The sequence below is a fragment of the Heterodontus francisci genome, chromosome 18 (assembly GCF_036365525.1).
Source record: "Heterodontus francisci isolate sHetFra1 chromosome 18, sHetFra1.hap1, whole genome shotgun sequence".
In the NCBI taxonomy this organism is placed as follows: domain Eukaryota; kingdom Metazoa; phylum Chordata; class Chondrichthyes; order Heterodontiformes; family Heterodontidae; genus Heterodontus; species Heterodontus francisci.
Genome location: NC_090388.1, coordinates 76,966,342 through 76,984,013, shown reverse-complemented (window position 1 = coordinate 76,984,013; position 17,672 = coordinate 76,966,342). Strand labels below are relative to the sequence as shown.

The window sequence follows — 17,672 nt, the reverse complement described above, 5'->3', positions numbered from 1 at the left end:
CAAGCTCTGAAACCCAGAGCTTGAACTGTTCCAGCTGATGGCACTTTCTACACATGTGGTTGTCCAGGACACAAGAAGTGTCCTGGAGTTCCCACTTGGAACAAGATGTGCACTCCACATGACTGAGATGCCTCGCCATGTCTCTGTTTATTAGACTATTAGCTGACTTAACAGGAATAAACTTCAGACTTAAATAAATACTCACCAGCTACACACCAATCAGCTGCTTCCCTTTTTCTGATGTCACTTTATTTATAAGGAGGTTAAGTTAAATGTTTTTAACCTAGCTCTTATTATCTACATTCCTCAGATTTTAATTTACTGAAAAATTTGGAAGCCTTTAGTCTTACTATCCCTTGTAATTTAATTTTAACTTTCTCCCCTAAATCTGATTAATTAATTGAACACTGATTGTTCAAAGATGGCAGGATCCCCAAAGACACATTGTACAGCGAGCTCGCCACTGGTATCAGACCCACCGGCCATCCATGTCTCCGCTTTAAAGACGTCTGCAAACGTGACATGAAATCCTGTGACATTGATCACAAGTCGTGGGAGTCAGTTGCCAGCGTCCACCAGAGCTGGCGGGCAGCCATAAAGGCGGGGCTAAAGTGTGGCGAGTCGAAGAGACTTAGTAGTTGGCAGGAAAAAAGACAGAGGCGCAAGGGGAGAGCCAACTGTGTAACAGCCCCGACAAACAAATTTTTCTGCACCTGTGGAAGAGCCTGTCACTCTAGAATTGGCCTTTATAGCCACTCCAGGCGCTGCTTCACAAACCACTGACCACCTCCAGGTGTTTATCCATTGTCTCTCGAGATAAGGAGGCCAAAGAAGAGAAAAAGATCGTAATCATATGATAAATTATCAAATTGGCTGAGTTTTTATACTAATTAATTGATCTAGTCTTACTTTATAGTTGATTAATTTAAATTAAATTAAAGGTTTACCAGTATACTTACCCCACATGGCACCTGGCCTATTACACTGCTCCACTCCTCTCCCGGTCTGGCCTTTTACACTGCTCCACCTCTCTTTGGCCTGGCCTTTTGCACTGCTCCGCTCCCAGCCTGGCCTTTTGAACTGCTCCTCTCCTGGCCTGGCCTTTTACACTGTTCTGCTCCCGGCCTTTGTTCATGGGATGTGGGTGTTGCTGGCTGGGCCTGCATTTATTGCTCATCCCTAATTGCCTTGAGAAGGTGGCAGTGAGCTGCCTTTTTGAACCACTGCAGTCTGTGCTGTTAGGAAGGGAGTTCCAGGATTTTGACCCAGTGGCAATGAAGGAACGGTGATATATTTCAAAGTCAGGATAATGTGTGGCTTGGAGGGGAAATTGCAGGTGGTGGTGGTGGTGATCCGATGCATTTGCTGCCCATGTCCTTTTAGGTGGTAGAGGCCATGGGGTTGGAAGGTGCTGTCAAAGAAGTCTTGGTGAGTTGCTGCTCCACTCCACTCCCAGCCTCGCCTATTTATTAGGTAACTGATGCACATTTTAGGTGAGATGGTGAATGGCAGCAAGGCAGCAACATGATCGGACCAGCCAGTTTCCTCATTGCTGAGTTCCTCAAATTGCTGGGAGTAACAGATTGTACCCAAATAAAATGACAAGCTCCTACCATTGACCCTCCAAAATTCCTTAGTCGAGGTACCAGTTACTTGATTGTCCAGATTGTATGTATCCAGATGCAGCGTCCTTCACGTGAATGCCAGATTTACTGGAAGTTGCTATGGTCCATTAATTCCTTGGGGGATTCTTCCCTTCAGGGAAGACAGGCAAGCCAGTGAGTGGTTTGTGACTGACGAAATTTACTCCTTTCTGCCATGGATAATGATACCTTTAAGAGTGACAAGAACAGCAAATGAGGAGCACTGCAACAAGGAACATGCCTCTACCTGATTTGTCATAGACAGAACCACAGGATTCTTAAAGATGCAGTTTTGTTGTCTTGATAGACCAGCAGGGATCTGCAATAGGCTCACAGTGTGTCCCACATGGTTGTAGCTTTCTGTGCCCTGCCCAGCTTTTCCATTTAAAAAGATTCCTAGGGAGGTGGGTCCAGCTGCTTTCAAAGACATAGTGACCTATCTCCTACAGGGTTGCAGTTGAGTTGATTGTCTTCCACTAGCAACATAATTACCACTTTAAAATGGAATCTGGGTCACCAATGTATCTCGCTATTTCCCTTTAACAGATCTGAATGCATCAACTCCATACATTATATCTGTTTCTGCAAAAACATTCTTTGGAGAAGAGGACATTGGTTCAACGTTGAAGTTTACGACCCAAAGCTGTAAGTATTCCTAAAACATCATCTTGTTAACCATTTGCTCTCGTTCCACCTAAAGCAAAGAGACATCCATTTGAGTGAATTTTTCTTGTGAGGGCAGAGTTGAGATCAAGTTATTTGTGAAACGAGAAAGGGAATGCAAGCTGCTAGACCCAGGCAGGTGAACCTCGAACTGATCTGAAATGGGATATAGGAACATTAAGGACAGGAGTAGGCCATTCAGCCCCTCAAGCCAGTTTCACCATTCAATTAGATCATGGTTGATCTGTACCTGAACTCCATTTACTAGCCTTTATCCGATATGATCAACATGAGAAGATTCCCTGTCTGTGCTGAGTGTAGTGAGATCATAATTAATTTTTTTTTTTTAAAAAGGAGAGTAAAATCGGATGGGCTGTAAAAGCAATGGCCAATCCATGCTGGGCAGGCTTTGTTAAAATTGCCCCCATAGAGGCTTTATTGATTTATTTTAAAATATGTATCCACATATCCCAAACATTTAAATGCTGTTTAATTGAGGTTAAACATTGTTAAAAATTGTAAAACTTTAAAACAAATAAATTCTCCAGGCAGGTGATCATATTTCCTTCTATTTTTTCCCCCACTGAGATGTTATTTCACAAAATTCTTCACCAGCCTGTATCGAGAATTCAAGGTGTTAGCTGTTGGTCCGTGGTAGCACTCTTACCTTTGATTTAGACAGTTGTGGGTTCAAGTCCCACTGCAGAGGGCTGAGTATGTATTCCAGGTTAACACTCCACTGTAGTGCTGAGGGTGTGCTGCACTGTCAGAGGTGCATTATTGCGTTGCTGTTTATGCAAGCTTACTATGCTCAAGTTGGACATACCATTTGGCTTCCTAATTCCTTGCCTGCCTCTTCGTGTCCTCCTCACTGCTTGCATTTTCACTTAACTTTGTATTGCTAGTAAACTTGGATACATTGCACTCAACCCTTCATTTAAGTAATTAATGTAGACTATAAATAGCTGAGACCCAAGTATTAGTTACAGAAAGTGCTGAAAATACACAGCAGGTCCAGCAGCATCTTTGGAGAGAGAAACAAAGCCAACATTTCAGGTCTGTGACCTATCAGAATCCTTGTGGCGCCGTGCAAGTTACTGCCTGCCAACCCAAAAATGTCCCATTTATTCCTACTCTCTGTTTTCTGTCTATTAACCAATCCCCTATCCGTGCTATTATATTATCCCCCCCCCCCCCGCCATCTCGTGAGTCCTAATTCTGTGTCATAGCCTATTCTGTGGTACTTTATCGAATGGTTTTTGAAAATCCAAGCACTACATCCACTGGGTCCCCCTTTTTCACCTTACTAGTTCCATCATCAAAAAATCTATCCGATCTGTTAAACAAAGTTTCCCTTTCATAAATCAATGTTGACACTGCATAATCATATTATGATTTTCTAAGTGCCCTGTTACCATATCCCTAATAATAGATTCTAATATCTTGCTTACTACTGATGTGAGGCTAATTGGCCTAGAGCTCCCCATTTACTCTCTCTCCCTCTTTTCTTAAATTGTGGGGTTATGTTTGCTACCTTCCAATCTATGGGAACTATTCTAGAATCTAAGGAATTCTGGAAGATCAAAACCAATGCATCCACTATCTCTGCAGCAACCTCCTTTAAATCACTAGGATGCAGGTCATCAGATCCACCACTTGGAAGAAGCACTGAGGGTGACAAGGGCACAGAATGAACTCTTGGTGGGGAACTTCACTGTCCATCACCAAGAGTGGCTACTGACTGAGCTGGCTGAGTCTTGAAGGACATATCTGCCAAACTGGGACTGTGGCAGTTGTTGAGGCAACCAACAAGAGGGAAAAACCTACTAGACCTTTTTCTCACCAATCTACCTTCCGCAGGTGCATATGTCCATGACAGTATTGGCAGGAGTGACCACCGCACAATCCTTGTGAAATGAAGTCCCGTCTTCACACTGAGGCTTGTGCGGCACTACCTCTGTGCTAAATGGAATAGATGCAAAACAGATTTTTCATCTCAAAACTGGGCTTCCATGAGGCGCTGTGGGCCATCTGCAGCAGAAGAATTGTATTCAACCACAATCTGTAACCTCATGGCCCGGCATATCCCCAACTCTACCATGACCATCAAGCAGGGGGACCAACCTTGGTTCAATGAAGAGTGCAGAAGGGCATGCCAGGAGCAGCACCAGGCATACCTCAAAATGAGGCGTCAGCTGGGGAAGCTACAACACAGGACTACTTTCATGCCAAACAGCGTAAGCAGCATACAATAGACAGGGCTAAGTGATCCCACAACCAAGAGATCAAATCTAAGCTTTGCAATCCTGCCACATCTAGTTGTGAATGGTGCTGGACAATTAAACAACTGACAGGAGGAGGAGGCTCCACAAATATCTCCATGCTCAACTATGGGGGAGCCCAGCACATCAGTGCAAAAGACAAGGCTGAAGCATTTGCATCCATCTTCAGCCAGAAGTGCCAAGTGGATAATCCATCTCAGCCTTCTCCTGAGGTTCCCAGCATCACAGATGCCAGACTTCAACCAATTCAATTCACTCCGCGTGATATCAAGAAACGGCTGAAGGCACTGGATACTGCAACTAACCAGAGCTTTATAAAGGTTCAGCATAATTTCCCTGCTTTTGTGCTCAATACCTCTGTTTATAAAGTCCAAGATCTCATATGCTTTAGTAACCACTTTCTCAATCTGTCCTGCCAGCTTCAAAGATCTATGCACATGCACCCCAGGTCCCGTTGTTCCTGCACACTCTTTAGAACTGCACCATTAATTATATATTGCCTCTCTCTATTGCTTCTGCCAAAATGCATCACCTCGCATTTTTCAGTATTAAATTCCATCTGCTACTTGTGTGACAATTCTGCTAGCCTATCTATGTCCTGTTGCAAGCAGTTCATATCACCCTCACTGTTTGCCACACTTCTAAGTTTGGTGTCATCAGCAAATTTTGAGATTCTACTCTGTATTCCAAGATCCAAATTACATATCACAAAAAAGCAGTGGCCCCAGCACTGACTGTTGGGGAACACCACTATCTACCATCCTCCAGTCTGAAAAGCAACTGTTTACTACAAGTCGTATAACTTGGGCAGTAGAGAGGGCTTTAAACTAAATAGTGGAGAAGCGAGGGATCAAGTGAGGGAAGATGTGATAATTTAAAGAGAGAGGAGAAGGCAAGAGAGCAAGGTAGCAATAAGGATAATTGTAATCAGGGTGTGGCAGGAAGGGACAGTGCATACAAACTCAAGAGTGAGCCAGCAGATAAAACTAGAGGTTGTGAACTAACAGAGTGGGGGGAGGGTTCAGGAGAGGTGAGATTTAGAAATCATCAGAAAAGTATATCATTGTGGGTAAAGGCAAGCAGAATGCAACAGGAAGGAACAGAGAGTTTTTAAAAAATTGTACATCAGCAAATAAGGTAATTGAAGGGAATAGAAGCAAAAAAGTTTCCCTCCAAGTCACACGCCTTCACATCGCCGTTTGTTCATAGTCCCTGGGTCAAAATCCTGAAACTCCCAACCTAACAACACCGTGAAAGCACCTTCATCACATGAACTGCAGTGGTTCAAAAAGGCAGCTCCCCACCACCTTCTCAACAGCAATTAGGGGGTGGGCAATCACTGCTGACCTAGCCAGCGATGTCCACATCCTGATATAAATTTTTTTTAAATAAAGAGATCTCCTCCCCATAGCCAGGCTGTTCAGTTAGCCAGTCGTTGAGTCAATAAGACTAGGAACGTCCCAAGTTCCATCATTATTTTTGACTGAAGCAAAGCTCCACATATTGGGATTCATCATAATAGAAAAAAAACACAGCTTCCAAGAATAAATATGTAATCTGAAATTTCCACGGAAGATTCAGAGTCAGTTACCTGTTGGATTCATCACAACAGGTAGAAAATAAACAACTTCTAAGGTCAAAGGATGGAAATTGGATTTTTCTTCAGGGAAGATTTGGTGTTCATTACCTGTACAATTTCTTCCATCTCCAGTATATCCAGCCCTACACACACATTGGAAAGAGCCGGGGCTGTTGAAACAGGAGGCTGAGCTGTGACAGTCATGTCTTCCACTTTGACATTCATTAACATCTGAAGGTTATAAGAACGCAGTTCAGCTTTGCAAATCTTAAACTTTCTACTGATCCATGCCCAGATTTAGACTCAGCCCTTGTAAAAGAAGTTGATTCACAGATGGTCCATCACTTGGATAAGGATGGGAGGAAAAATTCCAACACAAAGAAATGAAATGAGTGATTTATTTGTGACCGTGGCAACTGTTCAACAACTTGCATTTATGTAGCACCTTTAACATAGTAAATTGTCTCAAGGTGTTTCACAGGAGTGAATATCACACAAAATTTGACACGTGTCATATAAGGAGACCTTAGCACAGGTGGCCAAAAGCTTCAAAGAGGTAAGTTTTAACAAGCATCTTAAAGGAGGAGGGGGAATGGAAGAGGCTTGGGGCCCAGACAGCTAAAAGCATGACCGCCAATGGTGGGGCAAAGGAAATACACAAGAGGGCAGAATTGGAGAAACTGCTGGAGGGCGTTGCAAACATAGGAAGGGACAAGGCCATGGGTGTTTTTGACCTTAAAAAGACGATTTTGAATTTGAGACGCTGATGGACTGGGGAACCAATGCAGGTCAGTTAGCAGAGGAGTGATGGGAGAATGGGACTTGGTACAAGTTAGTTTTGGCCAGATAGTGAACATCTAGCAGGTTAGCTTCCAGCATTATAGACCCATTAAAGAGTTCTCAACACTACATTTCCCGATGTGTGGGATCCTGACAATCCCCTGTGAACAGTTATCAGCTCTGATTTGCTGCATTTCTTTTTTTACCAAGAGTTTCTCTTTTTAATGAACAGTACATTTCCAAACATTAACATATTTTAGAAGTTGGACACCCTCAGATATGTCAACTTTGAAAATAAATAATTTGTAATTCCTCAGAGAATGAAGTAGTATGCATCGAACTGCAACAAGAGATGGACAATATCCAGGCTTGGACTCATCAGTGACTAGTAATATTTGTGGTACATATCCCAGAAAAGAGCATCTAACCACCTCCCCATGACATACCATTGGCATTACCATTAGCACATTAACAACCCTGTGTGAATATATTTCTCATTTCCCCTCTAGCTCTTCAGCCAATTATTTTAAATCTGACCTCTGGTTACTGATCCATTTGCCAGAGGAAACAGTTTATGCCAGTAGCTCTATCAAAACCCCTCATAGTTTTGGATACGTCTCTCAGGTGTCCCTTTAGCCTTCTCTGCTCTAAGGAAGACAATCCAAGCTACTCCAATCACTCCACATAACTGAACTCCTGCATCTCTGGTGTCAACCTGGTAATCACCTCTGGACCCTCTCCATGGTCTTGACATGAGTCGCTTACTTTTGTATTCAATGCCCCTATTTATAAAGCCAAGTATCCCATACACTTTCTTAACAGTCTTATCAATTTGCCCTGGCACCTTCAAAGATTTGTGAATATGCTCTTGCTCTTTCACTCCTCCCTCAAAATGGTACCATTTAGATTATGCTGCTTCTCAAGGTTGTTTGCACCAAAGTGTATTACTTCATACTTAGTTCACCAGTCTGTCTAAACCCTCCTGAAGTCTATTATGATCCTGTTCATTCATTACAATGTTGCCAAGTTTTGTATTGTATTCAAATGTTAACTCTGTTAACGCTGCAGTCTTTCACAACCACTCTGTGAGGTCACAAATACTGTTTACTTACATAGAGTTTATGACTCATACCCAAGTTACAATTGTGAATTCAGCTTCCTGTTACAGTGACTAACACCTATTCAGGTAACCACTTTCAGCTATAACAAAAACAGAAAGTGCTGGAAATACTCAGCAGGTCTGGAAACTTCTGTGGAGAGAGACAGAGTTAAGATGTCAGGTCTTTCTGACTTTTCATCAGAACTTTCAGCTGATTGATCGTTAATTGCCACTAACAGGCAGTTTCTGTTCATTAGGTATCTTAACTAGCTTGCAGTTTCTTTCAGTTTTAAAGTTCTAAGTCAAATTCTAAATGTTAAACTTAATTTCAGCTTGAGAAATACTTATCAGAGAATTTCCAGTTTCACCAAATTCCTGACTTTAGAATTCTGTGAGTGCTGCACTCTTTCACAGCCACAGTACTTCACACAGATGCAATTATTTTAATACCCTCCTCATGTGTTGCTGTTTTTGACCTTACCACCTTTGACCTCAAGTGGAACTCCCAAATCGCCTCCATCACAAAAACTGCCCCCAAGAAATTTGGCTTACTTTTTTGTCCCAAACACTTTTCCCCTCAATGATTCTTGGCTCTTTATAAATCCCAAATACCTCCAGGATTCAAAACATCTCCCTGTGAAGGCTTCTAACATCTCTGTCTCTCATATTCCCAGACAGGATATAGGTAAAAAGCTTGATGGGCGGTCCTTCTGTCCCCTTGACCTCCAGCCTCTCTCTCCCCATCACAACCTGTTCTAATCTCTGCCAGTTTTGTCAATATACTATCATCAGTGCTTCTCTGTACATTCATCTGTGGTTTTGCCTCAGCAAAAGCATGCCAATACAGCATACTTTACCTTCTCCCTGCACCCTCAGTGTTGAAATTGAGACTCTATTGCACCATCTCCTCATCCAACCTATCCTTACTCAGGAGCTCAAAATTCCAACGCATTTATCTCCCTCCCTTCCTCATAGTGGGGTTGCCAGCACTCCAGGAATGTCCTGGGGCCTCCAGGAATTGACGATTAATCTCCAGGACACTGCTGTAAACAAACCAGGAGAAAACCCTTTTGTTTATTAGTTATAAAACTATTGGAGATGGGGAAAAAGGGCTGCTTGACTGACAGTCAAGAACCATCCAATCAGGTGATGAAGAGTCTGTTTGCTTTCCAATTGGGTATCAGGTGGTGAAGCACGAGGATATATGAATTTGGTACCTAATGGCAGGCATGTGATGAAACTGCCAGAAATGGAACTGGAGTTGGCAACCCCACCTCCTAAAATTTCCAAGCTATTAAAGCCAATGCTTGCCATAACCTTCCTGATATATTTCAGTTTTCTGTCCCATTTTCAATCTTGGGTCCTCGATTCAAAAAAGAAATGTGCAATTTTTATCTGTTGGTTCTGCAGCTGCTGTTCAACCAAACGGGATCCTGTCAGCGCCCCAGGAAGTGAAGGTGGGGGAGTTTGAATCATACTGTGTGCTTGTTAGCTGGAAGCCACCTTCTGCACCCACTAAAGAAATTATCCAGTACAATGTGAGTACAACCAGCGAGCTGGGTTCCAGTTGAAAACTTTTGCAAGGTGCTTGTGTGGTTATAAAACAGAGAGGAGGCCATCTTGACTTCTGTCCACCCACTCATTCAATCAGTAAAGACAAATTCGAGGCCTCGGCCTCGGCCTCATTTGGATTTGGCAGTCAGGTTGAGGACGCCAAACTGGGGTCCAGAGGCTGCTTTTGGGCCTCAGAAACAGAGGCCTGCTGGGATGGTGCAGCAGCCCACAGGGAGGTGCTCATGGAGGGGGTGCAGACGATGCAATGCCATGCGTTGGTGGGGAGGGGTTCTGAGGCTAGGCCAGACTGGCATAAGGCAGTGGGGACCACTGCAGTGGAGTCTCTGTGCCTGTAGGGAAAGGGATTGCAGAAATAGGCCAGGGTTCTGACTTCTGAACACTATTCAGTAACCCATACTGGAAAGTACAAATCAATGGAGAATGGGTGAGGATTGGACAGAGTTTAAATGTGATCAAGAATTCTACTTCCTTGTGAACCAGTTAATATATTTGCATAAAAAGTATTGGGCTTTTTGTATCAAGTGGTGTAGTGACTCACTAAAGTAGCCCACACAATGGTATTTTAAACCAATGTGCTAACCCAAAACTGACAAGAGGAATAAGGCTCGAGCTACAGCACCTCATTTACTGATTAGGCACGCTACAACCTGCCGGACTGAACACGGAGTTCAATAATTTCAGAGAATGACTGGGCCCCCCTTTTTATTTTTATCTGTAGTTATTTTTTTCTTTTTTCTTATTTTTTGTGTTTATTTTATTTTAATTTATTTCGTTTGTTTCTACTGTGCCTACCCACTGTTTTTTTCATGTTTGTGCTTGGGGCCAGGCTGCTCAGTTTTCTGTCCATTAACACCCTCTCTGTACTAATGCTTTGTCTTTCAGCACACCATTAACATACCATTTGCCTTTGCTCCATGACCTTCTCGTCAGTTATTCTCTGTGACCGTGTCCTATCAACGCCTTCTCTTTTGTTACCTCTTGCCCCACCCCTGCTTTATTTGCTTAAAACCATTTACATTTCTAATATTTGCCAGTTCTGAAGAAGGGTCACTGACCTGAAACGTTAACTCTGCTTCTCTCTCCACAGATGCTGCCAGACCTGCTGAGTATTTCCAGCATTTCTTGTTTGTGTTTAAGAGAAATAAACCCTTTGTTTATGTATGCTTACACACGGAATCTCACAGCACCAAAGGAGATCAGTCAGCCCATCGTGCCTAGTTGAAAGATCCATTAATCCAGTTAATCCCATTCCCCTGCTCTTTCCCCATAGCTTGACAAATTTCTTCTTTTCAAATATTTAACCAATTCCCTTTTGAACGTTGCTATTTAATCTGCTTCCACCACCCTTTCAAAGCAATCCAATCCAGAATGAAGAAATACAGCTGGGCTTAGCTGTGCCTGGGATGGTGTACCAGTACTTTTTGAACAACATCTCAACATGAAACAGCAACGTCTGGAAAAGAAAGAAGTTTTCCCCCCCTAATTTGTATGTCATTACACTTGGATGAAAGGGACCTTAACTCAATTGCATGAGATCAGTGATTGCTGTGGTAACAGCACCATCTTCAGTATTGTACAGAGCTGATGCAAGCAAACTGCTCAGTCAGAGTTGAGCTCCACTTCAGTGCAGTACTGAGGAAGAGCTAGACTATTGGAGGTGCCATCTTTCAGATGAGTTTTATGCTGACTTTGCAAATACAGGAAGTTAAATATTTGCAGCTCTGCTCTCTCAGGCAGATGTAAAAGATCTCGTAGCACTGTTTCGGAAAGCAGGAGAGTGCTCCCTGGTGTTCTGGCCAACATTTATCCCTCAGCCAACAACTCAACCAGATCATCTGGTCATTTTTTTTATTGCTGCTTGTGGGAACTTGCTGTGTATAAATTAGCAGCCACAGTTCCTGCATTAAACAGTGACTATATTTCAAAAGTCTTGGCTGTAAAGCGCTTTGAGATGTCCTGAGGACGTGAAATGGGCTATATAAATGCAAGTCTCTTTTTTTCCTTGATTGAATAAACAAAGTCTCATCAAACACTGCTCTTTGGTTTTCCAACTGAACCTCCCCATTCCTCACCACTTTCCTCATGCTTAGTGTTTGTCATATTCCTTCTCTCTTCGTAAAACACTTTAAGATATCTTCTTGCATGTAACAACAGCTTGCATTTATATAGCACCTTTAATGTAGTAAAATAACCCAAGGTTCTTCACAGAGGTGTAATCACTGATGAGTGCTATAGACATGTGTGATATTGTGGATTGCCCATAACTCTACATTTGACCAATAATATGGACATTGACTAAGTGGTCAGGAGTCTTGTGCCTTTCTTTCTGAGCATCAGTTTCATTGTGAGGGTCACCTTAAGATACTGGCTGACCAGGACACCAATTTATTTTTAACAGGTTAATGTCCAGGACAGTGATTCATCATCTATGCGATACACGACGAATGCAACCTATCTGTACCTGCAAGATTTGCATCCCAAGCACACATATAACATCAGTGTGTCTGCGGTGAACAGTCAAGGTGAAGGATTTCCCAGTGAGAGGCTATCTGTCAGACTGTTGGAAATGCAGGAATCCAAAACAGGCAAGGATTAAAAACCAAAAAGAAACCCCGCAAGGGTTATAAGTATGACATAAAACCAGAAAATATGAGAAATATGGATGGTTATTCTTCATACTGATTCTTCTACTTCAAACACTCACTGAAATGAAATTAATCTTAGTTATAATCATTATCCAACACAAGCAATTTTAATTCCTTTGCTGATCCCTAAACCTCTCTGCCTCTCCGCTTCTCTCTGCTCTTTAAGACACACTTTTTGGGCACCTGTCTTATCACTGTCTTTGGTTCGGTCAATTTTTATTGTCTGATTAAGCTCCTGTCAAGCATCTTGGGATGTTTTACAATGTCAAAAACACTATATAAAGGCAAGGGGTTTCATTGTATCACCAAGATGTGAGAGAGGCTATAGTCTCTTGAGTCAGAATGTCATGGCTTCAAGACCCACCTAGGAATGTATCATTTAGGCTGATGAACCAAGGCAGTACCAAGGGAGTGCTGCATTGTTGAACATGCCATCTGTTAAATGAGATGTAAAACCCCATTTATCAGCTCAAGAACTATTCCAGAGAGTGGAGAGTTTTTCAGGAAAATATTCCTCCCTTAACCAACACCCACCAAAACAGAATACAAATGTACAAACAGTGACAGACAAGTAAAGACCTACGAGTCCATCCTGTCTGTCCCAGACAGTTGTGAGTCCTTATGAATAAATAGAGGCACTGCCCACCCTATTTGAAGCCATGTAATCGCCTAGGAGAGGCAAAAGCCCAGGACAATTTGGACAAGAAGAAATCTGGAAAACTCCTTTCTGAGCCCAGTCGGGGGTCTAAACTAACCCAGGAGACCACTCTGACTCTGATTTAACATTACAAGATATCTCTACCTCTTGTACCATGTGATTTTTTTATTTATTCATTACATCAAAATAGTTCTTAGTAAAGTCACAAATGACATCCTATGTGACTGTGACAAAGGCAAACTTTCCCTCCTTGTCCTTCTTGACCTGTCTTCAGCCTTTGACACTGTTGTCCACACCATCCTCCTCCAACGCCTCTCCACCATTGTCCAGCTGGGTGAGGCTGCTGTCACCTGGTTCCATCCTTATCCATCTAATCGTTGCCAGAGAATCATTTTCAATGGCTTCGCTTCCAGCTCCTGCACCGTTACCTCTGGTGTCCCTGAAGGATCTATCCTTGGCCCCCTCCTATTTCTCGTCTGCGTGCTGCCCCTTGGCAACATCATCCAAGAGCACTGTGTTAGTTTTCACATGTACGCTGACAACATCCAGCTCTACCTCACCACCACCTCTCTCAACTCCTCCACTGTTGCTAAACTATCAGACTGCTTATCCGACATCCAGTACTGGACAAGCAGAAATTTCTTCCAACTAAAATTGGGAAGACTAAAGCCATTGGTCTCAGTCCCTGCTCCAAGCTCCTTTTCTTAGCTACTGATTCCATCGCTCTACTTGGCAACAGTCTGAGATTAAGCCAGGCAGTTCACAACCTGGTGTCACATTTGACTCCAAGATGAGCTTCTAACTTCATATTCGCACCATTACTAAGACCACCTATTTTCACCTCCATAACATCACCCAACTTCACCCATGTCTCAGCTTATCTGCTGCTGAAACCCTCATTCAAGCCTTCGTTACCTCTAGACTTGACTATTCAAATGTGCTCCTGGCTGGTCTCCCACATTCTATCCTCCGTAAACTTGACGTTATCCAAAACTCTGAGGCACATGTCTTAACTCGTGCCCTGTTCTGCTATCACCCCTGTTCTCACTGACCTACAGTGGCTCCCAGTCAAACAATGTCTTGATTTTAAAATTCTCATCCTTGTTTTCAAATCCTTCCATGGCCTCACCCCTCCCTGCCTCGGTAATCTTCTCCAGCCCCACAACCCTCTGAGATATCTGTGCTCCTCTAATTCTGGCCTCTTGAGTATCCCCAGTTTTAATCACTCCACCATCGGTGACCATGCCTTCAGTTGCTTAGGCCCAAAGATCTGGAATATCCTTCCTAAACCCTTCTGCTTCTCCACCTCGCTTTCCTCCTTTAAAGCATTCCGTAAAACCCTGGTCATCTGACCCAATATCTCCTTATGTGGCTCGGTGTCCTATTCTGTTTTATAATGCTCCTGTAAAGTGCTTTGGGACACTTTATTACATTAAAGACACTATAGAAATGTGTTGTTATTATACCTTCACAGGATGGGGCTTTGCTGGAAAAGCCAGCATATATTGCCCGTCCCTAATTGCTCTTGAGAAGTTGATGGTGAGCTGACTTTTTTTTAACTACACAAGATAAGAGCATATGGTGTAGGTGGTAACATATTAGCATAGATAAAGGATTGGTTAGCTAACAGGAAGCAGGGATTAGCGGGTCTTTTGCAGGTTGGCAACCTGTAACTAGTGGAGTGTCACAGGGATCAGCAATTTACAATCTGTATCAATGACTTGGATAAAGGCAGCTAAATTTGCCGATGACACCAAGATAGGAAATGTTGTAAGAGGAGGTAAAGCATCTACAAAAGCATATAAATAGGTTACGTGAGTGGGAAAAAATTTGACAAGAGTATAATGTGGGAAAATTTGAACTTGTCCACTTTGGCAGGAAGAATAGAAAAGCTGTATACTATTTAAATGGAGAGAGATTGCAGAATTCGGTGGTACAGAGGGATCTGGGTGTCCTGGTACATGAATCACAAAAGGTTAGTATACAGGTACAGCAAGTAATTAGGAAGGCAAATGGAATGTTGGTGTTTATTGCAAGGGGAATCAAGTATAAAAGGAGGGAAGTTTTACTGCAGCTGTACAGGACATTGGTGAGACCACATCTGGAGTACTGTGTGCAGTTTTGGTCTCCTTATTTGAAAAAGGATATAATTGCATTAGAAGCTGTTCAGGGAAGGTTCACTCGACTAATTCCAGGGATGAAGGGCTCATCTTATGAAGAAAGGTTGAATAGGTTGAGCCAATACCCATTGGAGGTTAGAAGAATCAGACGTGATCTTATTGAAACATGTAAGTTCCTGAGGGGACTTGATAGAGTGGATACCGGGAGGATGTTTTCTCTTGTGGGGGAGACTAGAACTAGGGGACACAGTTTAAGAATAAGAGGTCTCCCTCTTAAGATGGAGATAAGGAGAATTTTTTTCTCTCAGAGGATCTTTAGTCTGCGGAATTCTGTTCCCCAAAAAGCAGTGGAGGCTGGGCCATTGATTTTATTCAAAGTTGAATTTGATAGATTTTTGATAGACAGGGGAGTCAAAGGTTATGGGGGAGGGGGGGCAGACAGGAAAGTGGGGCTGTGACCACAACCAGATCAGCCATGATCTTATTGAATGGTGGAGCAGGCTCAAAGGGCCGAATGGCCTACTCCTGCTTCTATGTTCTATGTTCCTATGTCCTATGTTCTTGAACAGCTGCAGTGAGTGTGATGTAGGTACTCCCATTGTGTTGTTATAGGGAGTTCAAGGATTTTGGTCGAGCAACAATGAAAGAGCAGTGACATATTACCAAGTCAGGATGGTGTGTGACTTGGAGGTGGTGGTTGGTGTCGAGCTTCTGTTGTTGGAGCTGCACTCATCCAGGCAAGTGGAGAGTATTCCATCACACTCCTGACTTGTACCTTGTAGATGGTGGACAGGCTTTGGGGAGTCAGCAGCATTATTGTCTCAAATGTTTTTGCATGGTCACACACGCGCAGTAACTTAAAGGGGCCAACTTGTGCGCAGCCTGCATGGGAACTTTCGGGTTGCTGCATGACCGCACAGTTTAAAGGGAACATTGGTCAGGAGGTGAGTCACTCAGCACAGAATATGCAGCCTCTGATCTGCTCTTATAGCCACCGTATTTATCTGGCGAGTCCAGTTAAGTTTCTGGTCAATGGTAACCCCCAGGATGTTGATGGTGGATTCAGCAATGGTAATGCTATTGAATGTCAAGGGTAGTGGTTAGACTCTCTCTTGTGGAGATGGTCATTGCCTGGCACTTGGGTGGTGAGAATGTTACTTGTCACTTATCAGCCCAAACCTGGATGTTGTCCCGGTCTTGCTGCATAAGAGCACGGATTACTTTATTATCTGAAGGATTACGCTTGGAACTGAACACTGCAGTTGTCAACAAACAGCTCCACTTCTGACTTTATGATGGAGGGAAGGGCATTGATGAAGCTGCTAAATATGATTGGGCCTAGGACACTGCCCTGAGAAACTCCTGCAGTGATGTCCTGGGGCTGAGATGATTGGCCTCCAACAACCACAACCATCTTCTTTTGTGCTAGATCTCTGCCTACTCATTTGCTTTCACAAATCATTTATCTTATTTGCTCTTTGTAGAATGTTGCTGTGCAGAAATTCATCGAGGTACTTGCCTGTGCTTACACCTTCAAAAACGTAATTAATTGTAAAGTGCTTTGGGACATCCTGAGGACATAAGCTGCCATATAAATACAGGATCTTCCTTTCAAATGAACAGCACTATGAAACATTTGGAGAGCCTAGGGGGTACTTCCTGTTGAAGATTCTCCTTCTGACTAAATAAAAAATACATCATTTGAAATATGAGGGGCAATTTCACAGGGCCTGCCAGTGTGGTGAGTAACAATTGGTGAATCGGGGTTTGACTGTTGTAGCTCCATCTTCATTCCGTACTCTAGTGAAGCCCTAAACTGGCAGTGGAATCTTGAAAATTATCTCTAGGTTCTTTACCCTTCAAACCTTGACCCCAAAAGTTAGAATTCCCACTTTAACTGAGGCCTGGTCTGCCAGATCTCTTTCCCCTCCACCTCCCCCAAAATCCAGGCTGGCTGCAGACTGATAGCTCTGCACACATTCTGAACCTGCGACCAGCTTGAGTAGACACTTTTTTTGTTAATGTTAAGGAACAGAATCATTACAGAATCTTACAGCACAGAAAGTGACCATTCAATCAATCGTGCCTGTGAAAGAACTATCCAATTAGTCCCACTCCCCTGCTCGTTCCCCATAGCCTGACAAATTTTCCTTTTCAAGTATTTATCCAACTCCCTTTTGAAAGTTACTATTCAATCTGCTTCCAATGCCCTTTGAGGAAATGCATTTCAGATCATAAAAGCTCACTGCATTAAAAAAAAAAATCTCCTCAGCTCCCCTCTGGATCTGTTGTCAATTATTTGAAATATATGTCTTCTGGTTAGCAATGCTTCTGTCAGTCCTCTCAAAACCCTTCATCATTTTGAACTCCTGTGTTACATCTCCTCTTAATTGTCTCTGTTCTAAGTAGAACAATCACAGTTTCTTTAATTTCATCACATAAATGAAATGCTTCATTCCTTGAACTATTCTAGTAAATCTCCTCGACATCCTTTCTAAAGTGTGGTGCTCAGAATTGGACACATTACTGCAGCTGCGACCTAACCAGTGATTTATAAAGGTTCAGCATTACTCACTTTTGTGCCTCTATTCATAAAGCTCAGGATCTTGTGTGCCTTTTAACAGCATA

The 17,672-nt window shown here is 42.9% G+C and overlaps 1 protein-coding gene across 1 annotated transcript in view; it reads left to right on the top strand.

Moving 5' to 3' along the window:
- Window positions 1-12,217, top strand: part of LOC137379362 (uncharacterized) — a 96,318-nt gene extending 84,101 nt beyond the window's left edge. Inside the window, exons 16-18 of the mRNA XM_068050067.1 lie at window positions 2,190-2,288; window positions 9,457-9,584; window positions 12,020-12,217. Of these exons, the coding sequence (XP_067906168.1) occupies window positions 2,190-2,288; window positions 9,457-9,584; window positions 12,020-12,217 (425 nt within the window). The remainder of the gene's footprint in view (window positions 1-2,189; window positions 2,289-9,456; window positions 9,585-12,019) is intronic.
- Window positions 12,218-17,672: the final 5,455 nt, after the last annotated feature.